The sequence below is a fragment of the Chaetodon trifascialis genome, chromosome 11 (assembly GCF_039877785.1).
Source record: "Chaetodon trifascialis isolate fChaTrf1 chromosome 11, fChaTrf1.hap1, whole genome shotgun sequence".
NCBI lineage: Eukaryota > Metazoa > Chordata > Actinopteri > Chaetodontiformes > Chaetodontidae > Chaetodon > Chaetodon trifascialis.
This window is the reverse complement of record NC_092066.1, coordinates 16,590,786-16,612,897: the sequence shown is the minus strand read 5'-3', so window position 1 is coordinate 16,612,897 and position 22,112 is coordinate 16,590,786. Positions and strand designations below refer to the sequence as shown.

At 41.2% G+C, this 22,112-nt stretch overlaps 1 protein-coding gene across 4 annotated transcripts; it reads right to left on the bottom strand.

Moving 5' to 3' along the window:
• Positions 1–1,170: 1,170 nt before the first annotated feature.
• crtc1a (CREB regulated transcription coactivator 1a) lies at positions 1,171–21,546 on the bottom strand. Of its 4 annotated transcripts, none has more exons than XM_070973741.1 (15): positions 21,366–21,546; positions 17,957–18,073; positions 16,265–16,390; positions 14,292–14,353; positions 13,637–13,731; positions 12,528–12,613; positions 12,398–12,438; positions 11,732–11,910; positions 11,408–11,553; positions 10,853–10,945; positions 9,292–9,381; positions 7,163–7,267; positions 4,531–4,614; positions 4,229–4,409; positions 1,171–3,286 (listed from the first exon to the last, which is right to left on the bottom strand). In XM_070973741.1, exons 1-15 carry the CDS (start codon positions 21,489–21,491, stop codon positions 3,081–3,083), a joined length of 1,737 nt encoding a protein of 578 aa, XP_070829842.1. In that variant the 5' UTR covers positions 21,492–21,546; the 3' UTR covers positions 1,171–3,080. The 4 variants fall into 4 exon arrangements, with proteins under 4 accessions (XP_070829842.1, XP_070829839.1, XP_070829841.1 ...); XM_070973738.1 differs by having other exon boundaries at positions 1,172–3,286; positions 9,292–9,384; positions 11,732–11,925; XM_070973740.1 differs by having other exon boundaries at positions 1,172–3,286; positions 9,292–9,384.
• Positions 21,547–22,112: the final 566 nt, after the last annotated feature.

Below are 22,112 nucleotides of genomic sequence, written 5' to 3'. Positions count from 1 at the left end.
CAGTATTTCTCAGTGCATTTTCTCACTTTGACATCATATCACATAAAGCACGAAAAACATTGTTCCTACCATACAGCAATATACAAAGCTAGTCTAGATTTACCATGACATAATAAAACTCTGCAGGGGTTGCACAGAAAATAAGCACATATTGTATATTGCAGTGTAAAACATAGTACCAAACAACAGCTTCTACATGTGCATAAAAGGCTGATTACGATATTTCTGATGCTTTTAGGCTTCAATTAGCAGATACGTAGCCTACACGTGACGCTGAATTAAAAAGAGACAAAAGACAATATCACCAAACAAGAAAAACAGAACACGCCGACGGACGAAGCTGACCCCACCCTTTAAAGGAGCTAAAACCCAAAAAGTCATAAAGGGGAAAAAACAAGCCCGGAGATTCATGCAGTCACAACATAGTTAAAATAGAAAAAACACGGCATCAAAATCCAGAAACATGATGCATTCAAAACATTGTAGTATTTTCCAAAAAAGAAAGGAAAAAAAAATCTTCAAGCTCAACAACTTAATGTCAACAGTTTTGATTTCCATTATGTGAGAATAATGGTGAGAGGCGCTGGCACAGGAGGACCTTTACACACACACACAATGCTGCAGCTACAGAAAAGCCTCTTTCGTAGTGTGGAGTATTGATGGGAAATGGCTATAGTGTCCTAGAAATGAACCTAAATTCCTTTTACGGGCACTAAGATAATAATTACACCTGGACTGAATTACAATATAAATTCCTTAAAATACTTTTTAGGGATTGATTGATCCCATCTGGCACAGTATTGTGATAATACGCCCTGCACATTTCAAATGTACTCATCTGAGAAATCACACTATACTGTACCTGTATCTTTGACGATTTCAATAATAAACTTTTAATTTGCTATCCAGTGATTAGTGTTAGCATGTTTCTTAGATTAGTGCTTCAGTACAGGAACATGACCAACACACCTCTGATCACCTCTGTCCAAAAATACAAATGCTTTCCCAAATTTAGGAAAAGCTGTGTTACAGTAGACAGCTAACAAAATACTCATCGATTAAGTAAAAACAGCTCTTTTAAATAGACTATCTGTGTATGACTTTCCAAAAATAACTATAATTTAGCTTTTTTCATGTTTTTTTTTTCTTCTTTTTTTTGTTTTTTTTTTTTACAAGAAGGCAAGTTTAATCAAAGACAGGGCAAACAGGTCCAGAGCACATAACAGTCACAGGGGTGTGAGGGTGGGTTTTGGGGGGCTTAGGATATAAACTCTCATAAATCAGTGTTTTAAATAAATGCATAAAGTGCAATATGAGAAATGGGATCTGGTGATGAATGAATCCAATGCATCCACTCAGAAACACACAGACTTCGCTTAGGACTTCTTAAAAGCTGCATGAAGCCGCATAAAAGACCACAGAGACATGGAACAAATCATTAAAGGGCACAGACAACATGAGCAAATGGATATTCAGTATCACCGTAGTGCAGAGGAAACAACAAGTTCCAAAACTTAAAACAGTACGGCGCATCTCCTTTGCAGGGAGAAACAATAACAGGTGAAATATATTTGGTCCTACAGTACATAAAGGCTAGACATGAGAGGCAATGAGGATGACAACATGGCAGCAACACAACTGTACAGATGTGACCTAAATACATTCTCATTGCATCAACAATGCTGTTCTAGTATAGAGGCAGTTCAATTGTCTGGAAAAATATATATATTTCAACTACACTGAGGTCACATCTTTGGGAGTAATCCAGGAGAGTTTGTACTGTATGCCACACTCACTGAACCTCTTTTCTCTCCACAACAAACTACTCAGAAAGAAAAATGCAGTTTCAAGAGTATCAAGAGAAATGGAACATGGCACCATCGCTGTGCATTCTGTGAGAATCGTCGGCTTCCTTTTGAAAGGGTTCATTTTTATCTGCGTCTTTTTACAGTCCTAAATCCATCGCTGTAGTTTTGCATAGATACCATTACGCAAAATCTAATCACATTCTGTACATGTAAAATATAAAACAAAACAAGCCTTTAAACATCTGTTTCGTAACAAAGAACTCATTTATCTGTTAAAGATCTGTCTGATAAATGACCGTGAGGAACGATATGGTTGTGACTGTGGACTGAGTGATGGAGAAGATCAGCACACCTCAGAAATACAACTACAGTAATGCAACCGTGAATGACGTAGGCCAAACCACCTGTAAAACAGTACAAATTACTTGACAATTCAAATGTTTTTTCCTCGTTTACATAATTCTCATCTTTGCATCAAAACCAAAATCTCAAGCTATTAAGGCAAAACAAGTATGCACAGTGATTTGTGATTTCATGCATAACTGATGACTGCTGTTTACTATGGTGAAATCAGAATTCAGCATTTCCTAAAAAGAACTTCGGCGGCGAAAAAAATCACTTGTGGTCACTCAAGACTTAAGAGGAAATTTGGGAAAAATCAAAGCAGGCCTGACTTTGGCTTCTATGACAAATCACACAGGGATTAGGACTAAATTTATATCCAGACTGAATGTACCACTGAGAACAATCAGCTTGGCACAGAGGGAGGTTGAACTTGATCAAGTTACTCTATGTTAACAGGTGAGTGAGAAGTGTACTGTAGATCATTACTGTAAATCGTTACATGGTTTAGTCAGTCACTGACGGAGAATAACAGACCTTCTGCCCCTGTGATCATGCTCCCCCAAATGAAAATAGGCATCAAACGTAAATCAAAAATTGGATGGTCATTTGCAAGAAGTAGTGACAGAGCCACGAACATCAATCATACCATAACTTGAGCGTCATCAGTCGTAAACCAGCTTTCCGGTTCTGAAGAGAAGGGGGGCTGGCGGCAGTCTTCGAAAACATTTCAATGCATTTTCCTACAATGATCGTTTTGTTTAAAAGCTCTCCTGTGGGGTGTGATTGTGGTTGGTCGCCGTGGAGTCGATGCTGCCCTGATGAGGTCTCGACCTGCACGCTCCAGATATCCCCTCCTCTGGGTTTTATCCTCTCAGATGCAAAACCCTGACCAGCGGCAGCATCCACACACCGGTGCATGAGCGGTGGTTAGAGCCGGTCGAGGCGAAACGCGTCCTCTGTGGCGGGGTCAGCAAGAACCATGTCCGGATCATTGAGCATGTGCAGGCCATCAAGCGTCAGTGGGTCGATTTTCAGATCGTCCAGCGGGAACTGGGAGTCGATATCAAAGCTGACATCTGTGGACAGTGAGCCAGTCAGGTCCTTGGGCAGGCTGGGGGGAGACTCTCCACTCACTGAGCAAGACAGCAAGTTAAAACAAGGTTTAGTGGTTAAATCTGTTGGCACATGTTTATCTCTGTGGGGTTTTTAAGGGGGAGTGGGAAGATGGTTAAATTTAGAAATCAACAGTGGCAAAAAGAGACAGAATGTTGACAAATCTGGGTTATGATTTGATAATAACTTGCTGTAAGAAGCTCGACATCTTGACATCTTAATTACACATTTCAGTAAAGAGACAGTTATCAACAGACGCTGCTGACTTTCAGACACAACTGAAAGAAAACTCAGTGGGGCTGAAAAATCCTCCTGAATATAATTTTAATAGGTTTATCTCTAGACATACAAGAGTTTAAGTTCTGAATTTGGGCAGCATTTCTTGGTGATGTAACTGCCACACATGAGTCCCACTCGTATAGATTTCCTGCCACCGAAATCATTTCTTTTCCGTCTCTGCTTCTCTGCAAGGTGTTTGACAATGTGGACTGATGGAAAGCTCTGTCAGGATGGTGCATGTGCAGTCCAACAGATCTGGAAAATAACTTTCCTCTTTGGAAGAAAGCTTGTGAATGCAGCATTGTTTTGCAGCCAGCTGTCAAGTGTGGGATATGTCAGCGTTGGCACTAACTCACAGCTCACACTATCACTCATTTAGAGATTAGTGGAAGTTATTCACCTTTGCATGAGCAGCAGATTAAGTACCGTGCCAAGTCATTTAAAGCCAGTCAACTGTGTATACAACCTAAGGCATCATAACAGCCCAGCAGTGAATCACATCTCAGTGAGGCCTTCAATGTTCAGCCTTAGTTGACACAGTGTCAGAGAAACATCGCTACATCGAGACACAGGAGCAAATATGAAGCACAACCTTTTCTGGTTTGGGATTTTGGAAATCTTTATGAAAGAGCCGCAGTCCTCTACAAGACTTAAGTGAGCCACATGATATGTCGAAGCAGCACCTGTGAGAATGATGTTGGGGATGTTGCCATGGCTACTGTAGCCCAGCTGCTGCGAATCCTGCAGGTTGCAATGGCCACCAGTCAAACCCATCATGAGCGCCTGGGAGTAGTTGAGGGTGGAGGTCTGGTTATACAGGCTGTCAGAGCTGATGGGGGTTTCAATCATGTTGAACTGCTCCAACTGGCAATCACCACAGAAAGAAGAATCACATGTGTTGCTGCTGCACCGAACATGCAGTCACTCTAAAGCAAAAGCAGGTGGAGAGCAGAACTAAAAGTGGAAATGACGGCTTTTGTCTGACCTGCTGTGACAGAGCGCTGGCCTGAATGGACGGGAGCTGCTGGTCGTAGAAGTCTGCAAACACGCTGCCCAGTATGGAGTTGTGCTGCAACAACAAACAGGCCAAATCTGTATATTTAGACTCTGGTAAAACCTCCTAATGCACGCCATCAACTATGAATGTTCTTCAAGCAGGCTGCAGAAGTTTAACATGAAGTGCAGTGTATGAAAAGGACACAGTCAAAGCAGCGACAGGACCAGAACGATAAAGTGCCTAATATCACCTCACAGCATCAGAAAGAGTTTGAGATGAGCTTGCTAATCCACGGCCAGTTCACGCTCACTAATGCCTCCAGTGTTCTGCACGTGTGTGATACAATATTTGTGTACATACTGCAGGGAAGAAAAAAGCTGCTTCATTGATTAATCGTTTTTCATCTCAAACATCAACATCTTAAATGTGCAATGACGCTGGAAGGGATGGCACACACAGAAGTGGCAGTGAACAATCATGTAATAAATACATAATTCAGAAGCAACGTCTTCATTTTTAACAGATGTTTAAAGCAAGACACAGACACCAAACATAAGACAGTCCAACAAGGATCCTGTAGCCTGCTCTTTCAATAATAGATGCAAATGAAACTCTGCAATATTTGCAAAATCGTGCATTATTTAAAGTGTTTGTTGTGATTGACAGATGTAGCAGGCATCACGTACATCCACAAGAGAGCTACTTAAACATTTCACCCCCTTTAGCAGCATTTCCTTTCTCCAGAGCACTCAACATTTTATGGAAATGGCTGAAAACTGCAAAAATATATATATAAATTTGGAGGTGTAATAAGGAAATAAATAAATGGCTGACTGACTTAATGAATAAGCAAACAAATGAATAAATAAAGGATTGTATTAATTGCATGAATAATAACCACAAGTTCCATCATCATAGATGGAAATGCACCAAATGTCAAAAATCAGCTAAAGGGAAGGACGGAGACGTCTTACTTTCCTTCCACGCGAGCCTCCCCTGCTGCCTTCTGGCCTTGGTATTTTAATTAACACCACCAAATGGAATGAAATTCACATGAAATAAAGGGAATCATTGAAATCCTAATCCCCTTTGTGACTTTATTCTCCCTCCACTGACTCATCCAGTGCAAGCTAATTCTCTTGAAGTCTCTCATTTAAATGTCCTCGCTGAACCAGCAACAGAAGTTCTCCTATTTCATCGTGGCCTCTTAATGTATAAGTAATTGGATCATATTCTCAGCCCGTGCTCCTCCTAGTTCAAAACCAAATTATCTGTGTGTGCTGCAGATGTCCCCACAGGGCAGAGCAGGATAATAGAGCACACAGCTTGTCAGTTGTGGTTTAGCCCGTGGATAACCTCAGGACTACGAGTGAGCCACTTCAGCTCAGGAGAGAAGTGGGTTGGGTAAGCAGGACAAACATATAGAAATGCAGACACACAACGTACATCACTGCTGTCACTTGCCACATTTCTCTCTCTGAAAAAAAGATATCCACTATATTTATATCAGCACTGAATTTAATACATAATATATATTTGAATGGGTAATCCATAGTTTGATTCTGGGAATGTTTTCCAAAAACACTTTGGGAGGTTAAAGCAGTAAATGATTTACAGTCCCACCTCCTTACCAGGACTTCAAATGCTTACACTGAGTCTGACACAGAATAACAAGGCTGATCCATGTTTACTTTGGGTGTGTTTAGTTTATCTTAAAGCCACCCTGCAAGCAAGGCTCAGTTACTTAGGACTCAACCATGGGGATGATTAGCAGTTTCTCCTCAACCAAAAGAAAGATAGAACAAAAGGTTGGGGGTGGGGGGGGTTAGCATCTCCCCTTCCATTCCACCTGAAGTCTCCATGCTGGTGCAAAACCACAATAAACACAAAGATCTGATAAACATAGAAAAACAACAACTCCAGTACAGAGTCTTATATAACAAGACTGGGGAGGAAACGGTGGAGATGCAACGCAAATATCACAAAAGCAGCAGAGAAGGAAGATCAGGGACACAACTACATAACAACACATCAATGACATGTGTTTCAAGAGACTGGTGGTCAGATCTGGGCAAAACAGGGACTACACAACCGATCAGTGTCTTTTTATGATCGTATTTTGATGTACAGCTTTCCTGTGCGATTGATGCAAAGTTGTTTTTCTCCCAGAATGTTTCCTGAAATACTTGACGACGTTTATCTTGACGTGCTTTTATCATGTCATAGCATGAAAACCACAGGTGTTAATTAGTGACATTAACACTGGTGTTGTGCATGCTGAGAAACGTCCACTGACAGAAAAGCACCAGTGAAATTCCTGCTACAACACGCTAAAATGTCAGCTGTGAAAAACTGCTCTGTGTGTCGATACCACAAGATCCTCTAATTAACATTATTTCTGACCTTTTTTCTCCTTGCATATTTACAGAAGCAATGAATGAAATAAACTGACATCTATTTTTTTGCCCAGATCTGCTAACGTCAACACAATAGAAGCAGCTGTGGGGGGGGGGGCAGCCACAGAGTCCTACTCGGCAACGAGAACCACAGAACTACGATGCAGGGGACGGTGACGTGTATGCAGAGCGAGCCAGCAGCTCACTGGTTCACACGCCCTTACTTGAGGCGAGCCTCCAGGTGAGAAGCCTTGATTGGAGACGGGGGAGGTTGGAGACTGATTGGCAGAGGATCCAACCCTACTGCGGTACTGTTGGAGGGAGGAGGCCTGATACAAGAGGACACGGTTGAGTTATTGACATTGGAGGATGTGTGCGTGTGTGTGTGTGTGTGTGTGTGTGTGTGTGTGTGTGTGTGTGTGTGTGTGTACTGGATATGGAGCTTTGTTACGTGTATCTCTGGTGCTTGTCTCTCTGTAGTTTACACTTAAATATTGATTCCCTTTTTAATGGTTAAAACCCAGAATACTCGCCTCTAATGCTGAAATACATCTGAAATAATTACAGCAGTGAACAGCCCGTGCTGCGCGTAACATCAATGCATTAATAACACTGAACAAGATCTGGGAGAAACAGAGAAAACTACAGGGGATTAATTAGGAGAGGAAAAATGTTGCCAGGAATCCAAGCTAAGTGAGTGAATTCTGCAAAACTGGAAGATCAGAGAGAAGCGACTCTGCTCTCTTCTGTTCTGTCATATCTGCTCTTTTCTATCTACTCACCCAACAAAATCCAAAGAAGCATATTTACATGAAAACAAAGGCTTCTATTTTGATCACAAAATCAGCTTCACTTAAGCAATACACCACCAAAATGACATCACAGTAAATAACAAACTATCAAGTAATTCAGATTTAAAGGTGGATCAAATGAAGAATCTCTTATTACTCAAACCTCCACATTCCTAAACTATTGATAGATAAATTATCACAATATTGGCAGCATGAGGCAGAGAAGTGATAAAACAGTTCAGGGTCTCTGGATACAGATATTTAAACTACTGCAATGATTATATCTGCAGCAGACCTGTTTGAACTCTAAAGAAACTGAAGGACGATAGTATTTTCCATTATCTCGCTGTAACTGTGTTTGCTCCAGACCCCAAAGCTACGGCTTAGACATGGAAGTAAACAAAGTGGTGACAGGCTGGAGAACTGCGGATGAGCTCCGTATATGTGGTTGAATTAACAGAGAGGTACGTCTAAGCCGCATTTCCTCACAGTGTGTCACTTGACCCCACGCTGCAAAGTCTATAACTGAGAGCAGGAGAATGTAGGCCACTTCATTTCTGCAGTTATCCAAACACATTCCCACTGCAACAGAAGTAGAGCAGTGGGAGCCAAGCGAGAGCCATTTCATGCATTAATTTGGGAGGTTTTGTCTTAGTTCTGTGCAAAAGCTACAATGATAAAGAATCAATTACACCAGCGCGGAGATTTGTGTTCAAGTGTAAATGTTAAATAAAAGAGTCATATACACTAGACTATACACAGCACAAATTTTCTTCTTTTTCAAAGCAATCACGATGCTACTGAAGCCAAAAAACGGCCGTGCTTGCAGTTATTTCTTAATGACGTTATCTTGAGATAATGAGATAATCAATACGTCATCACCAGAAAACAAAAGGTCACTTCTTCTTATTTCTTATCATGTTCATCAGAGCTCAAGGGTGCCATGCCAGCATGCACTGATGGTGTCTTTGGTGGATTTAAGCTGAAAATGTCAGATCGATGAGTATCCATTACTGATCAAGGACATCAGACTGTACTTCAGTCAAGGTCTAACACAGGCAGAAATGACGTCTCTCTGTTTGTTATTCAGTCTGCCACGGCCATAGCCACACAGGCGAGTGGACTTGAGTGATCCTGCTGATATTCATGATACGTTATCCCACAATATGGAGAGATCATCCTTTTGTTTTTTCTTGAGATAATGAGATAAATTAAGCTGTTATCATGAGAAAATTTGCTTTTTATCTCAGGGTAATGAAATAATTAACTTGAGATAACAGCATTAAACAAAATAACTGCAAGCACGGCTGTTCTCAGCTTCTGTACTACACAGCTGAGACTTTCCAGAACAAAAGCACTCTTGAACAACTTCATATCACAAAGCCAAGGAGTCTGAGTACGTTAACGAGGCAGCGTCCATCACCCGGACCAACACATCTGAAAACGCATTATTAGGAAAGAAATGAGTAGCAGCCAGGAAGAGCCAGTCATAGCTGTGTTGCAGTCACATAACAACACTGCGACACACTGATGTGATGCAGACAGATGAGTCCGCGGCTCACCGTGTTCATGTCTATGGTCATGTTGGTTTGTGAGGACGTCTGGTTGTCTGATGTGGAGTTCACAGAGGACGGCAGCTGGACCAGACCTGTCTGCTGGAGAAAAAAGAGTGGAGCCATTAAAAAGAGACAGACATCATGTAGTCATCAAGTACCAGTTAAGAGTTTTAATAATGGCTCCTCACAGGTAGAGTATCTGCTGTTATAGCATGTTGGCAGAAAAAGAATTGAGGGCACACAAACGGCTCCAGGCCTCATTATTATGCACATGAAGACCTTGCATTTGAATTCAAGTGTTTCTTCATGTATGCATGCATGCATAGTAATTCAATTTCCAGTGGTTTACATTTCAAACTTGACTTATATTTTGCATTTATTCTTACTATTGTTGTTGACAATGATATTTATCATTTAACAGTCACATATCACACACATCCTGTGCACGTTTGTCACAACTCCTTAATGAATAGATCTGAGGAATCCTGGCTACAAACGTTTACATTCTATGTTTTTGTCAAAATAAATATCAAATATCATTATTAGATGTTCTTTTACGCTCAAATATTGATAAGATATTAAGAAAACAACTTAGATTTGAGACAGATGACTCGAAAGGACTCGAAGTTACTTTGTTTTGGAAACACGATTTTTAGTGTAACGTGTGCAAACCTGGCAACCTACTCAGACGCAACAGAGCAGCAAAGGCCAAAGCAGGAGGCAGCAATCATGGAGGGGGCGTGTCTTTATGTAAAACTTACTGGCTCATCAACTGTTAGCAAAAAGCTAACATCTCTCTGTTTGAGACAGCACATACGTGACTTACTCCCACCTCTGCTGCTCAAGTTCAACCACAACTAAACGATAAACCCTCAACAAGAAACACAACCCTGCCAAAAATTTGAGACCCTTTCATCAGATCAATAAAATTAGTCCATCAGAAAAAGGTACTGAGATCAGAGATCTTCACACAAATGACTGACATGACTGCATTTGAAGCAGCTTTACAGAAAAATTGCACCACACAGTCTTAGAATAATTGCTGCATATGGAGCCTACATTGGGTTTAATACACTTCCTTCTTTTTGCATTAAACAGCAGTGATTGGTAAAATCAAGCATCCTTTCAATGCACCATTTTAGTTTGCATACATATTATAATAATCTGTCAAAACTGAAAATTCTTTAATATTGGGATTGCAAGATTGCAGGAATTAAGGAGCTGGTGGACTGAGATATGGGAAAGCGGTTAATAAACAAACCTTGAACTCCTCTTGAAAAAACTGAAGAACTAACTTGACAATAAAGCAACAAATCTGTAAAGGACAATAAACACCTTCATTCACAGAGGTAACCCATTCATGCTTTGAGTGCAGTGCGTGTTTTAATCTACTGACGCTAACCTGTGCTTCAGATCCCCAATTACACACTGCAGACTTCATTTTGCTCTCGTCTCACTGAGCGAAAATCCATCCACATAATGAAAAATATGTGAGTGCAAAGCAGCTGAAACACTTGTATAACAGTCAGCTTGTGTGGATCGTGGTGGCGGTGGAGGTGAAGCTCACCTGCTGGTTCTGGTGGTTCTGGGACGATGGCTGCTGGTTGAAGAAGGCATACTGGGACAGCTGCTGCTCAAGGTTCATGGCATTGATGGCTGCCTGCAGAGAGCACAGCAACAGATGACTGAGACTGATGTTTTGTGGAAAAAATGCATTTTTTTCCAACATCTGTAGCCTGTTCAGTTGACTGATTTCAGAGTCGGGGTCAGTTTTATTGCCAAGCAGATTTTCACATACAAGGAATTTGCATAACAATAAACACAGTAAGAGAAGGAAAAGGGGAAAAAACAACTGCAAGGATCCAAAAAATCAGAAATAGAAAACATAAAAAATGTAAAATCTAAATATATGTTTTTTGTACAGTGTTTGAAACAAAGAGGACGAAATGTGCAATAAAACAATCTTTAAAATCAATTGGTATATACCTAATCGCTCGTTCTGGGTATTCTTTATCCCACAAGCACAACCTCATATCTCTAATACAACAAAAGCTCGATCTGAACCACTGGGAATTGTCAGAAATCAAACATTCAATAAGCCGGGCAGAGAGCGGGGCTGCACCTGAGAGAGAGTGAGAGGTGGAGATGTTGGGGAGAGCTGCAGGTTCTGGTGCTGGTGGGAGTCTCCTGCATTCAGGATGAGAGGAACCACACTGTCCTGCCCGGGCTGCATTTCCATGGTTACTGTGGGCTGAGATGTGTTCACTCCTACCCAGCACACAAAAACAGAATAAGGAAAGAGTTTTTTAAAAGCACACATGGAGTCAGAGAGAAACTGGCACCAGACAGTGCTAAATGCTGAAATGACAAGTGCTTAATATCCTGCACAAAACCCTGAGAACATTTTCTATGTCAAATGTGAGCAGACCGCTGTCGGCAGTGTTACCTTGCGTGTTGGCCAGGGTCTGTGTGCTGTTGGAGGCAGCTGCTGCATCATCTGAGTCGAGCGGGGTGGGCAGCGGAGGAGGAAACTGGATGTTGGTCAGGTCAGGAAGAGAACCGCCAGTGTTGTGGGCTGCTGGTTTTAATGAAGCGGTCAACTGCTGGTCCGGAGACGGGAATATGCTGCAGAAAGCAGACCTGTGCAGTGAATAACCAGCTTAATACAGTCTGAAAAATTAGATAAGCAGGCTGATGTCAAAGACAAAATGAGGGAACAGGAACATCAACACTGGATATCTTGTGCGAGTCACACTTGAAAATGTTTTCCAATACAAACACCTCCAGAAATATTTGGAATTGGTGCATTTGGCCATTGGTGCTTTTGCTTTGGCTCCACACTGTTTATGACTTTGGCGGTCGAGAAGTAAATGCAAATGAAGTTTAATTACAGTCAGATGGCTTCAATTTAAAGCAATGCTGAATTCATACTTGTTCATCTGATGTGTGTAAATATGCACTCAATCTGAAGCTGCGAGCCTTAAACACCAGTTTCCCTTCACCATCCACTCTAACAGTGCAGCCACAGCAAAACACTTTCATCATCATTTGGTTATTTTAGTCAGACTTTAAGAAAACATTTCCTACACAGCAAAGCCAGTAAAATACTCACTGGATCCCTGGAACTTTGCAGGGCTTGGACCTTGAGAAGTTCTAAAGGGGGAAAAACGATTTACAGTTAGAGGATTGAGAAGACCACAGGAAACTGACAGAAAGACATTGATGTGAGTGTAGACGTTCACCTTTTTGCACTCCCAGCTCTGTTTTTGTCCATCTTCATCAACCTCTTGTTTAATAGCTTCAGCGCCTGGTACAGTCAGCAGCAGAACTGGAGAGATGGAGAAATGGCAAAAAAAACAAACAAACAAAAAAAACAGTCTCTTGGGTGTACAGATGTCCAGCCTGTTTGAGCTTATTATAATCACAGCCCACATGTCCTCGTTTAATATGATCGAGTGATATTTAAACACAAAAAAGAATGGAGGGAAGATAATAGAAAAACAGGAAGTTTAACGTTTAGAAATAAAATGATAACACTTAAATACTGAATGACAGTGATGGGCAACACCAAAACAGAAATTCAAATGAAAGTGCTGCTGAAATCAGAATAAGCCGCCTCACACGGCCATTAGCAGTGAAATTCATCGGACACTTGGATGCGCCCCGACTTCTCAGCAGTCATTTTCCTCCTCTGCCTTCAAAGCCACATTCAAAACCCTTTCATCTTATACTGGAGGGCACTCGACTGAGGCGCCAATAGAAAGCAGCAAGACACCACCAAAAATAAGCAACAGAACAGAGGGAGATGGTCTGCATTGTGTGTCATGTTATCAGCATCGTGATAAGTCTCACAGGATGCTGTGATGGTGGTGGCAGGTAGCACAGGCGTTGACAGAAATGTGATAGGTACAGGTATGTTACTGACATGCTGACATGAATGACTGCACTGCGGTGATGAAGATGTTATCAGTATATGTGAGGGAGGGTCATACGGATTTAGATGTGAATGGTTGCAGTGTGATTTGTTCCTTTCTCTGTTCATGTCTTTGTTCTGTGTCATCTTCCTTCTTCTAAAAAGCAATAAAAAGTGCTGCAGACAACAGAAGAAAAGCACCTGAACATGCTTCAAAACTGACTCATTAGAACCTGGTTAACAGCTCAGCTTATACAACATGTATTAAGTGGATCCTATATGAGCTTACTGTGACACAGCCGTACACTTTTACTTATATCTCAAACTACTGGTCAATATTTCATGAATATAATGTTACTGAGCACGTTCTTATGACTTAAAGAAAATAAAGTTTTAAGCAACAACTTCTCACTGAAAACTCCTCGAGACTATGTGTACCTCGTTTTGGCTGCAGCTCCTGTGAGCCTCCGGTGAAAGAGGCCTGCTGGGCAGGAGTTAATGTGCTCTGGTGCAGTGCTGAGTCAGAGTTTGTCCTGCAGCAGAACAATTAAAAACAAAATCACACAGCAAGCATCAGTGCATTGCACAGAACAATCTAACAAACAAATGTTTGTTGGAAAGCACCGAAAACACACATCACTCAACCACAATAAATAAAAACAATTACATTACATCTAAGCTTTCAAATGAGCATAAACCACTATTATCAACACAATTTAGTCTTATGAACTGATGCTTAGGCTAAATTAAAATGGGGATTCTCACTCACACGTTTGACTCATCACAGTGTGCAATGTGCAGCACTCTAAAGTCTAAATGCAGCATTTTGACCATGATGCAAATCGATGAAAGTTGCTAATTATGTGTTTAAGCAACATGTTTTCACAGCCAGTTTGAAAAGTCTTGTGTTTTGTTCCATGTCTTATATCTCGTATTGATCTGACCCTGCATCTTCATGAACAGTGCAAAGCAGCACGGTACAAATCTGGATTATTACGGAAGTGAAGGCTTTGTTATGATCATTATAAAAAGAGTAAACACAGAGATATACAGTCATGCACAGACAGTATTTCATCCTTGCAGGCTGTCTTACCTCCTCCAGCTGGTATCAGGTGGTGGTGACAGATATACTGAGCCATATGGACAGCTGTCAATGTGAGATTTCAGGTTAAGAAAATACAGCTGGAGACTGAAAATCTTGGCAGATTCAATCCATTCATTCCTGTTCATTCTTTAAACACAAGGAGACACAATAAAAAGCACAGTGCTGGTGGTATCGCAAATAGACCAGCGGCTGATAGTCACATTCGTACCACAATCATAATTTGACTTGAATTAATAACAGGCTGAAGTCATAGAAACATCTGTTAACATCCATGAGTCACACGTAGGCAACCACAGTGAAGAAATCCCATAAAACAACACACAGCCTGGAAAGTTTGGTGATCTCTGGATAAATGAAGCGAGAAAAACATTCACATTTCTGACCTCAGTTAGCCTTGTGGTCCTATTGGGAACATGGAGCACCTGCTTTGGCACAAAATCCTGTTGATTTACTTGATTACATAATTAATCCACAGACTTGATGAAAGTGCAACCCGAATCCAGAACAGTTGGGACACTGGGCAAAACAGAAACAGGATGCAAACAAACTGTGTTTACCAGGATGACGAAGTGTTCCCGAGCCCATGTAGTAATATACTCTCACCTGTTACCAATGAGCCTGTTTACCTGTGGAATGTTCCAAACAGGTGTTTTTGGAACATTCCACAACTTGTTTGAAACGTGTTGCTGCATCAAATTCAGAATAAACATATGTTTACAAAAATCAATGAAGCTGATGAGGTAAGACATTTAATATACAGTCTTAGTACTGTTTTTAGTATATGTCAAAAGGGATGAACAAACTGTCACGCTGTGTTTTATCTATTTTTTCATACATCATCCCAACTTTTTGGAAATTTGGCATTGACCACACACTAAGCAGACGTGATTTAGATCTGCTTAGTGTGATTCTAAATGTGATTTTTGTTGAGACTGTGCCAAATGGGTGTTTTTTAAAGCCGCATTAGTGGTACTGTTAAAATGCATTGCATTATATTGAAAGGTGTTAACAGGTGGGGACAAAATATTTAAATATTTCAATACAAGGAGATACAAATCAGTGGCACCACAAACTACAGCACTGCTTTCAGAAAATGTGAAACGTTTTTAAGGTAGAAAATAATCATTAATCAGGCAATTTTAGGAATTCTTCAAAAACCTGTGTCACCGATCTACAACCCAGCCTTTAACAGGCGAACAGGAAAAGACGATGTTCATTTCTATCACAATATTACCATGAATAAATACCGTGGGTATAAATCAGGCAGCTCTCTGCTCAAAGGTACAGTGTGTAAGATTTGGCCTCCTGTCCACGGCTGCTCCAGACAAACAGTGGGCAGCATATCACCAGAGTGACCATTATCTGCTGCCCACTACACTCTTTGCTGTAGCTATCTCTGGCTGTAGCTGCTAGCTGTCATTAGCAAGTTAGCTCAATTAGCCATGCAGCTAGCTGACTGACCAGGAGCTCAGAACACTTGAATTCAAAAGGTTGTATTTTTCTATTCAATAAGGAACATAGTTGTAAGAATATTTTCTTTTTTGAGATTTGAGTTTATTTTGTTTATTTACTAAAAACTAAATAGCTAAGACAGCTTGTGAAAGGTAGCAAACTCGCATATATATCCCTCCCGTATCCACAACTATGAGGAGCGCCTCTCGAGGTACAAAGTGGTATTACAAGTTCTGGGGCTAGCTGGTTAGCATGCTAACTTCAGTTGCTAACACAATAGAGAGACATCTCTGACATAACATCAGAACTTATTCACATTCTGTTGATATGTTAGCTGATTGTTTGAACATTTGAAGCTAAATTCTGACCATATCTTAGACATTGCACCTTTAACCAACTTTCAACAGAGCCCATGTCATGAGTTTTTATATGAGACTCAGAACTGAAAATAGCAACAAAGGAGAGATGTAACAGGCACAATTAACAGACTAACAGGTTTTAAAGGATATCTGGCGTCCATGTTTGTCGATAGAGAGGGTTTTTCGGTGGGGTGACGTGATGCGGTTCCTGTCCCGGTAGACTCTGTCCACCAACCCGTGGTGTCGTGTCGATCTGTTCATGTCCAGCCCTGAATTCTGACAAATGAAGTCAGAAGAAAATATGATCAACTGATCAAACCGAGTCCGTGGCATTAGACAGCTTTGAATATGAAATGCAAACAAAACTAAATCCTTTCTTAAAACTGTCTAAGTGCAGCCATGATAAGAGCTGGTCGAACTCTTAAAATGCTAAGATCAGATACACTGGACCATCCCCTCAAAAGGAAAGGAGAAAATGTGGTCTCACAATTCCTTACGACTACATCAGACACATATCAGAAACTTTCACCACAGTTAGGTCGTCCAGCGTAAGTACACTTGGATTCTCTCTGCACCGTGGTTTCTTTTCCTGAGTCCTCATGAATTCTTCTTCACGTGTTTCCCTCACGTGCTACTTTTATCACTATTCGACCACATCCCTGGAGACTGTGGCACATTTCCTGTTCTGGCGCACAAGTAGCGATGTGTTTTATGTCCACCAGCAATGATTGGTTTGCCAGAGCTGAAGCAGGGAGCAACCGTAGCGACGGAGCCGGCTACATCAATGAGTATAGTGGAGCTTATGGCGACATAAGCACATCTAAACTGTATGATCACTCTCACTGCCAGAAGGGGGAGACAAAAGTTCCCCGCTGCAGGTTTGAGCTTTAAAGTCATTAATTAAAAGAATATTATACAGGGATGAAAGTTCATGGAGCTCAGGGCAAAAATGACCACAGAACAATGGAAAGTTCCAGTGAAATCAAAAATGAGGACCATTTTGTTCTGTTCACACAACTTTCTTGAAATTTTTCTTCAGTAATATTTGCAGTCATCAGCTGATTCAGAGAGGAACTGAGCCTTGACAGGGAAACAATAGCACTAACTCCCACCCAGCTCTTGCTGTAGAAACTTAAATAACTGCTTCTCCTGCTTGAGTTATGCTGGGTTGTTGATGTGAGTGTCTCGGTCAGATTTAACTTTACATCTCTGTCCCCACAGAATCATTTCTTTTATATGAACAGAGCAAAGGCCTTACTACTAATGTCACTGAACTGCATTACCAAAGTTACCTTGTTTATGAGCTTTGTCTTTCCACACATGCATGTCAGGACACTATACATGTACATTTGTTTTTCCAAGGAAATGAAAGCGTAAATATACAGAGGTTAGAGAGCTTCCCTCATTGTGCTCTGCAGTGATAGACGAACATTTCTGCTGTGAGCAAAGTTCCACAATTCCCAACCTCGATGTTCAGCTCCAATACCTTTGTGTGCCCAGAGCAAGATGTCGTTCTGAGTGCATTTTGGGTGAAAAGAGGAGCAGCTTCTCTCTCACAGACTAACACAGGTGAAAGCATTGCTGTCACGACTATAAGGCTAACGTACTTGGTGGAGTATTATCCAAGGAAATGAGGATCTCGGGATGTTTAAAAAAGCCAATGTAAACATTTTACAGAGCGGCCACAGGTTGAATCAATATTGCAGGATATTACTCAGCCACAGAGATGGGCACAATGGATCGCCAACATTCAACGCAAATCTATGACAGGTCATCTATACACTATTTCAACTGCTGCTGAAAAGATGCAAAACAATGGAGAAAACGTAAATGGTCCCTCACCTGAAAAGCCACATCCACAGTGCCGTTTCCAATCTGATTGACGTTCGGCAAAGATCCTCCATAGTACTGCCCGCGGTTTGGTCCCAGCTGCAAATACTGAGTTTTCTGCAGCTGTAACTGGAAGCAGAAAAGCACCATGTAAGACAAGAGGTATTTATGAAGAAAGAAGAAGAAATATATATGGCTGTTTCTCAGTCAATAACAAGATGCATTGAATATTATTACTAGTGACAGTCAATGTGAATTTCCAGCAGGAACATTTGAACATTACTTGAACAAGCCCTTAATGGACTGTGACCAAGCTACATCGCTAACTCCCTTCTTCACTATTTGCCTTCAAGAACACTGCGATCATCTGCTGCTGGTTTATTGGAGGTTTCGAGAAACAGCCCAAAGAAAATCAGAGATGCAGCATTTGTCGATTACACCTCAAAGCTGTGGAACACTCTAGGTATCAGAGACGCCAGCTCGATAAATACTCTCAAAACAAGGCTAAAAACTCACTTCAGCCTTTAGCCAGGACTTCCTGATACAGGCCTGAAACTTCTGTGCTTTGCCTCACGCTGACACACTGCTGCACTTCTTAAAACTGTTGTATTTTACTTGATTGTTTTCATTCTATGAGCTCTAGATTTAGCTTTATCTTATTACTGTTATTCAGTGGTTTTATTTTCCATTTGATCCATTCGCCATAAAAAAGATTGTAAGGGTTGGCAGGAAAAAGGCCATAACTCACTAACGACCTGCGAACATATCTTCATGTCATGGTTGGGAATGGGCCTCCTAAAGCATTTTGAGTCTGACCCATAGGGGACGCCACAAATACCAAAAATGTTGTATGTTGACAGCCAGCAGGTTCATTTGCACTGATGACAGTTATTAACCTAAACCTGAACTGCTACACTGACTGGTTCAAGTCGGCGTGACATATCACATATTTGCTCATAACTCAAGTTGCCTTGGAGCCATCCTGATCAAACTGCACTAACTCATGAACGTTCCCACCACATCTGACGAAGGGGGGACAAATGGCAGAACCATGAGTGCATGATTACTGAAAAGCTGCAGGCTTTGTGATTATGAAGAAAGTGTTTGATGAGTCTCACTCTGTCTTTCAACAGAAAGAAACGAGCTGAAGTGATCTTGTTCACATTTGTGAAGCCTGAAAGCAGCTTTTTTAATATTATTTTTACTATTATTATCCAGTGGGTTTCATTCTCCCTCTTATTTAACATTAATTATGGCATTCTATCAATGTTTTTATGCATCTCTATTTTAATTTTCCATCATTATCAGCTTGGGTTTTACTGTACATTAAATTTCAATCCCTGTTTTTATGTTCATTGTCTTTTTTATGTACAGCATTTGGAGCAAGTCATTTCTTGGTTGTAAAGCACGCTGAGCTGCATTTCTTTTACGAAAGCTGTGATACAAATAGCACAAATAACGGCAAGCTTATTATTATTATCAGTAGTAGTAGTAGTATTAGCGAAATGCTACACAGGGGTCAATTATAGACCTTTACACTAATCCAACCTGAATCCCATCCCACTTTAAGTCATGTGATTGTGTTCTATAGACTGCTGAAACTACCTCATTTATTTAATGTTGTCACAGCAGTGCAGTGTGAATTTAACTTTTTCATGTGAAGTTTAGGGTGGAAGAAAAGCTCTCCAGAGATAATTCAACATCGGCTGAACTCGCATTACAACAGCGTTCATTTCAAAATGACCTCCAGTTCCATTTCCCATCAGAGAACCCATAACCAGTCAATTAAATTTTCCCATGCAACCCGACTGCTCGCTGTGAGCAGAGCAGAAAATCTAATAATAACAATTACTATGCCTGTATCACTGGTGTATTTTGATAAGCCTGTAACCGCAGAGTTTATTTTTTAACTACAGTCATAGCGACTCTGTTGACAACAGATTACATATCCTAGCATATCCAGTTCAGGAAGAGGCCACTCACAACCACAGCAAGACAGAGACGAAACAGCCAGAGAGAGAAAATAAAAATAAAAACAAAGGGCGGGGGGGGGGGGGAACCTGACGCATACTTCCCACAGGCTTGACTTTGGCTTTGACAAGAGCTTCCTACCATTTGAACATGCATTCATGAAAATAAAAAACAAAGCTACAGGCCTCCATTCAACACGACAAATGGGCTCTCAGACTAACCTGTCTGGACATGTATCCTAAAATACACGTTTATACACAACTGATTCACGCACTAGTTTCTAGAAAATTGAACAGATTTTAAAATTCTGCTGAAGCTTCATGTACAGGCCTTTTCCACAGCAGACATTTCGACTTGCCATTGCATTAAAAGCACAAGTGCTGCTAATAACATTAACAGTCTGCTCTATTCAGGTGTCTCTGTCAGTCAGGACAGTGTGACACTGAGCCAGCATGCACAATAACCAGGACCTTGAAACTGAAGCAGGTAAATGGAATTCAGCCACAGTTAATTTTAGGATTTACACCTGTGCTTTTCCTACTGTGACAAGTCAAAATGTTTTCTGTGGAATAATAAAAATAGTTTTTTCCCATCCTGTCATCAGACTAAACCTGCAGTTTTAAGACAGAGGAGGAAAAAATGAAAATAATCCTGCAGCAGCTCAGTATCATAGGATGACAATCAGGACATATTGTGTTATTTTATATTTCCACATGCACATTGACAGTGACAGCATTACAAAAAGCACTGCAGTAGCTCCATGTTTGCTGTACAGTTAGAGTCTGTCTGGCCATCCTGCCTCCACTCAGCAGCAGTCACTGCTGAAGCCCTGCCTCCATAGGATTTATTTTGAAGGCCTGTATTGAATGTGGCTTAAAGTCCACATAATCTGCTTGTATTCATCTTTGGTGTAAATGTCATTCATGTTGTGCAGCATTCAGGCCCGCAGACCTGTCAGACAAGTTTACAAAGGCAGGGTGCAAACACACCTCAGAATATATCACTGCCATGGGCTACTTCACACATCACGAATCATTTGGTGCTCTGTTAGAAAATGCATGTGTGTTTATTTTGCAGCTGCTAACATCGTTTTTGTCTAATCGTCTCTTCCCGGAGAGCACGAGATGAGAACATCGTCGCTGCAGTTGGACGCGCGCGGTCAAAGCAGCATGCACGCCCCTCCGCTTTCCACTTGCGTGGGACAAAAATTATAATAACTTTTTTCGGACGAGGGTCCCTGTCATCCATATTTACATACAGGTCTGCGACCTCCTGTCAGCTCTGCTCGTTGTCGTTGTTGAGGGAAAAAGGCCACCGTTGGCAGGAGGCGTCGTTTGTTATTGTTTACCTATTCTGCCTTGGCTGCGTGCATATTTGACAGCTCGCTGAAAACAAACGGAGAAGAGGAGGTGGTGGTGGTGTGGGGGGAAACAAGAAGCGGTTTCATTACCCTCGCCGCCCGGGTAATGCTGAGGTCCTTCATCACTTCTTCAAACGCCGCCGTCTCCTCTGCCTGCTTCTGATTATGTAAAGCGATTTTCTCGCTGAATTTCCGTGGATTGTTCGAAGTCGCCATGTTTCGCTCTTCTGCTCCGTTTTCCTCCGGTGGCCAGTGTCAAGAGACACGGAGTATGGACAGGCAATTTCCGGTTAGAGAGGTTGACATAAATAAAATACCGCAGAGTCGGAGCAGTTCAAAGATGTAGACTCACTGCCTCCATACACCTGCAGATAATTGGTTAGTTGTTATGGCTAACATGTTAGCAAACATTTACCTACTTATTCACTGAGATCCCCACCCTAATGGAGTTGTGTTTATGACCACATTTTAACTCCCTTTCTCTTGATAAATATATCAGTGTCTTCAGCTTGCTCATTGTGTGATTGTGTAAGGCTATCTACACTGAATTTGCTAAGTTGATCAGTCGAGATTTGTGAGAGAAGTGAGACTGGATAACCAAACCAATAAACCTTTGTCACTGTCCTGTCAGGCCAGGAGAAACACTGGTGCTGCTAATGACATACAGTATAACACTGGCTCCAGTGGCTCCATTCCATTATATATCAGCCATCCTAGTGAGTAGGCATACACAACAGCAGAGCCCTACCTCAATGGGATGCAGCCATTGTTAATTAGTATATTTAATTAGTGCTGCAAGTTTCTAATTTTCATTATCATTTTGCGTTTTTTTCTCTC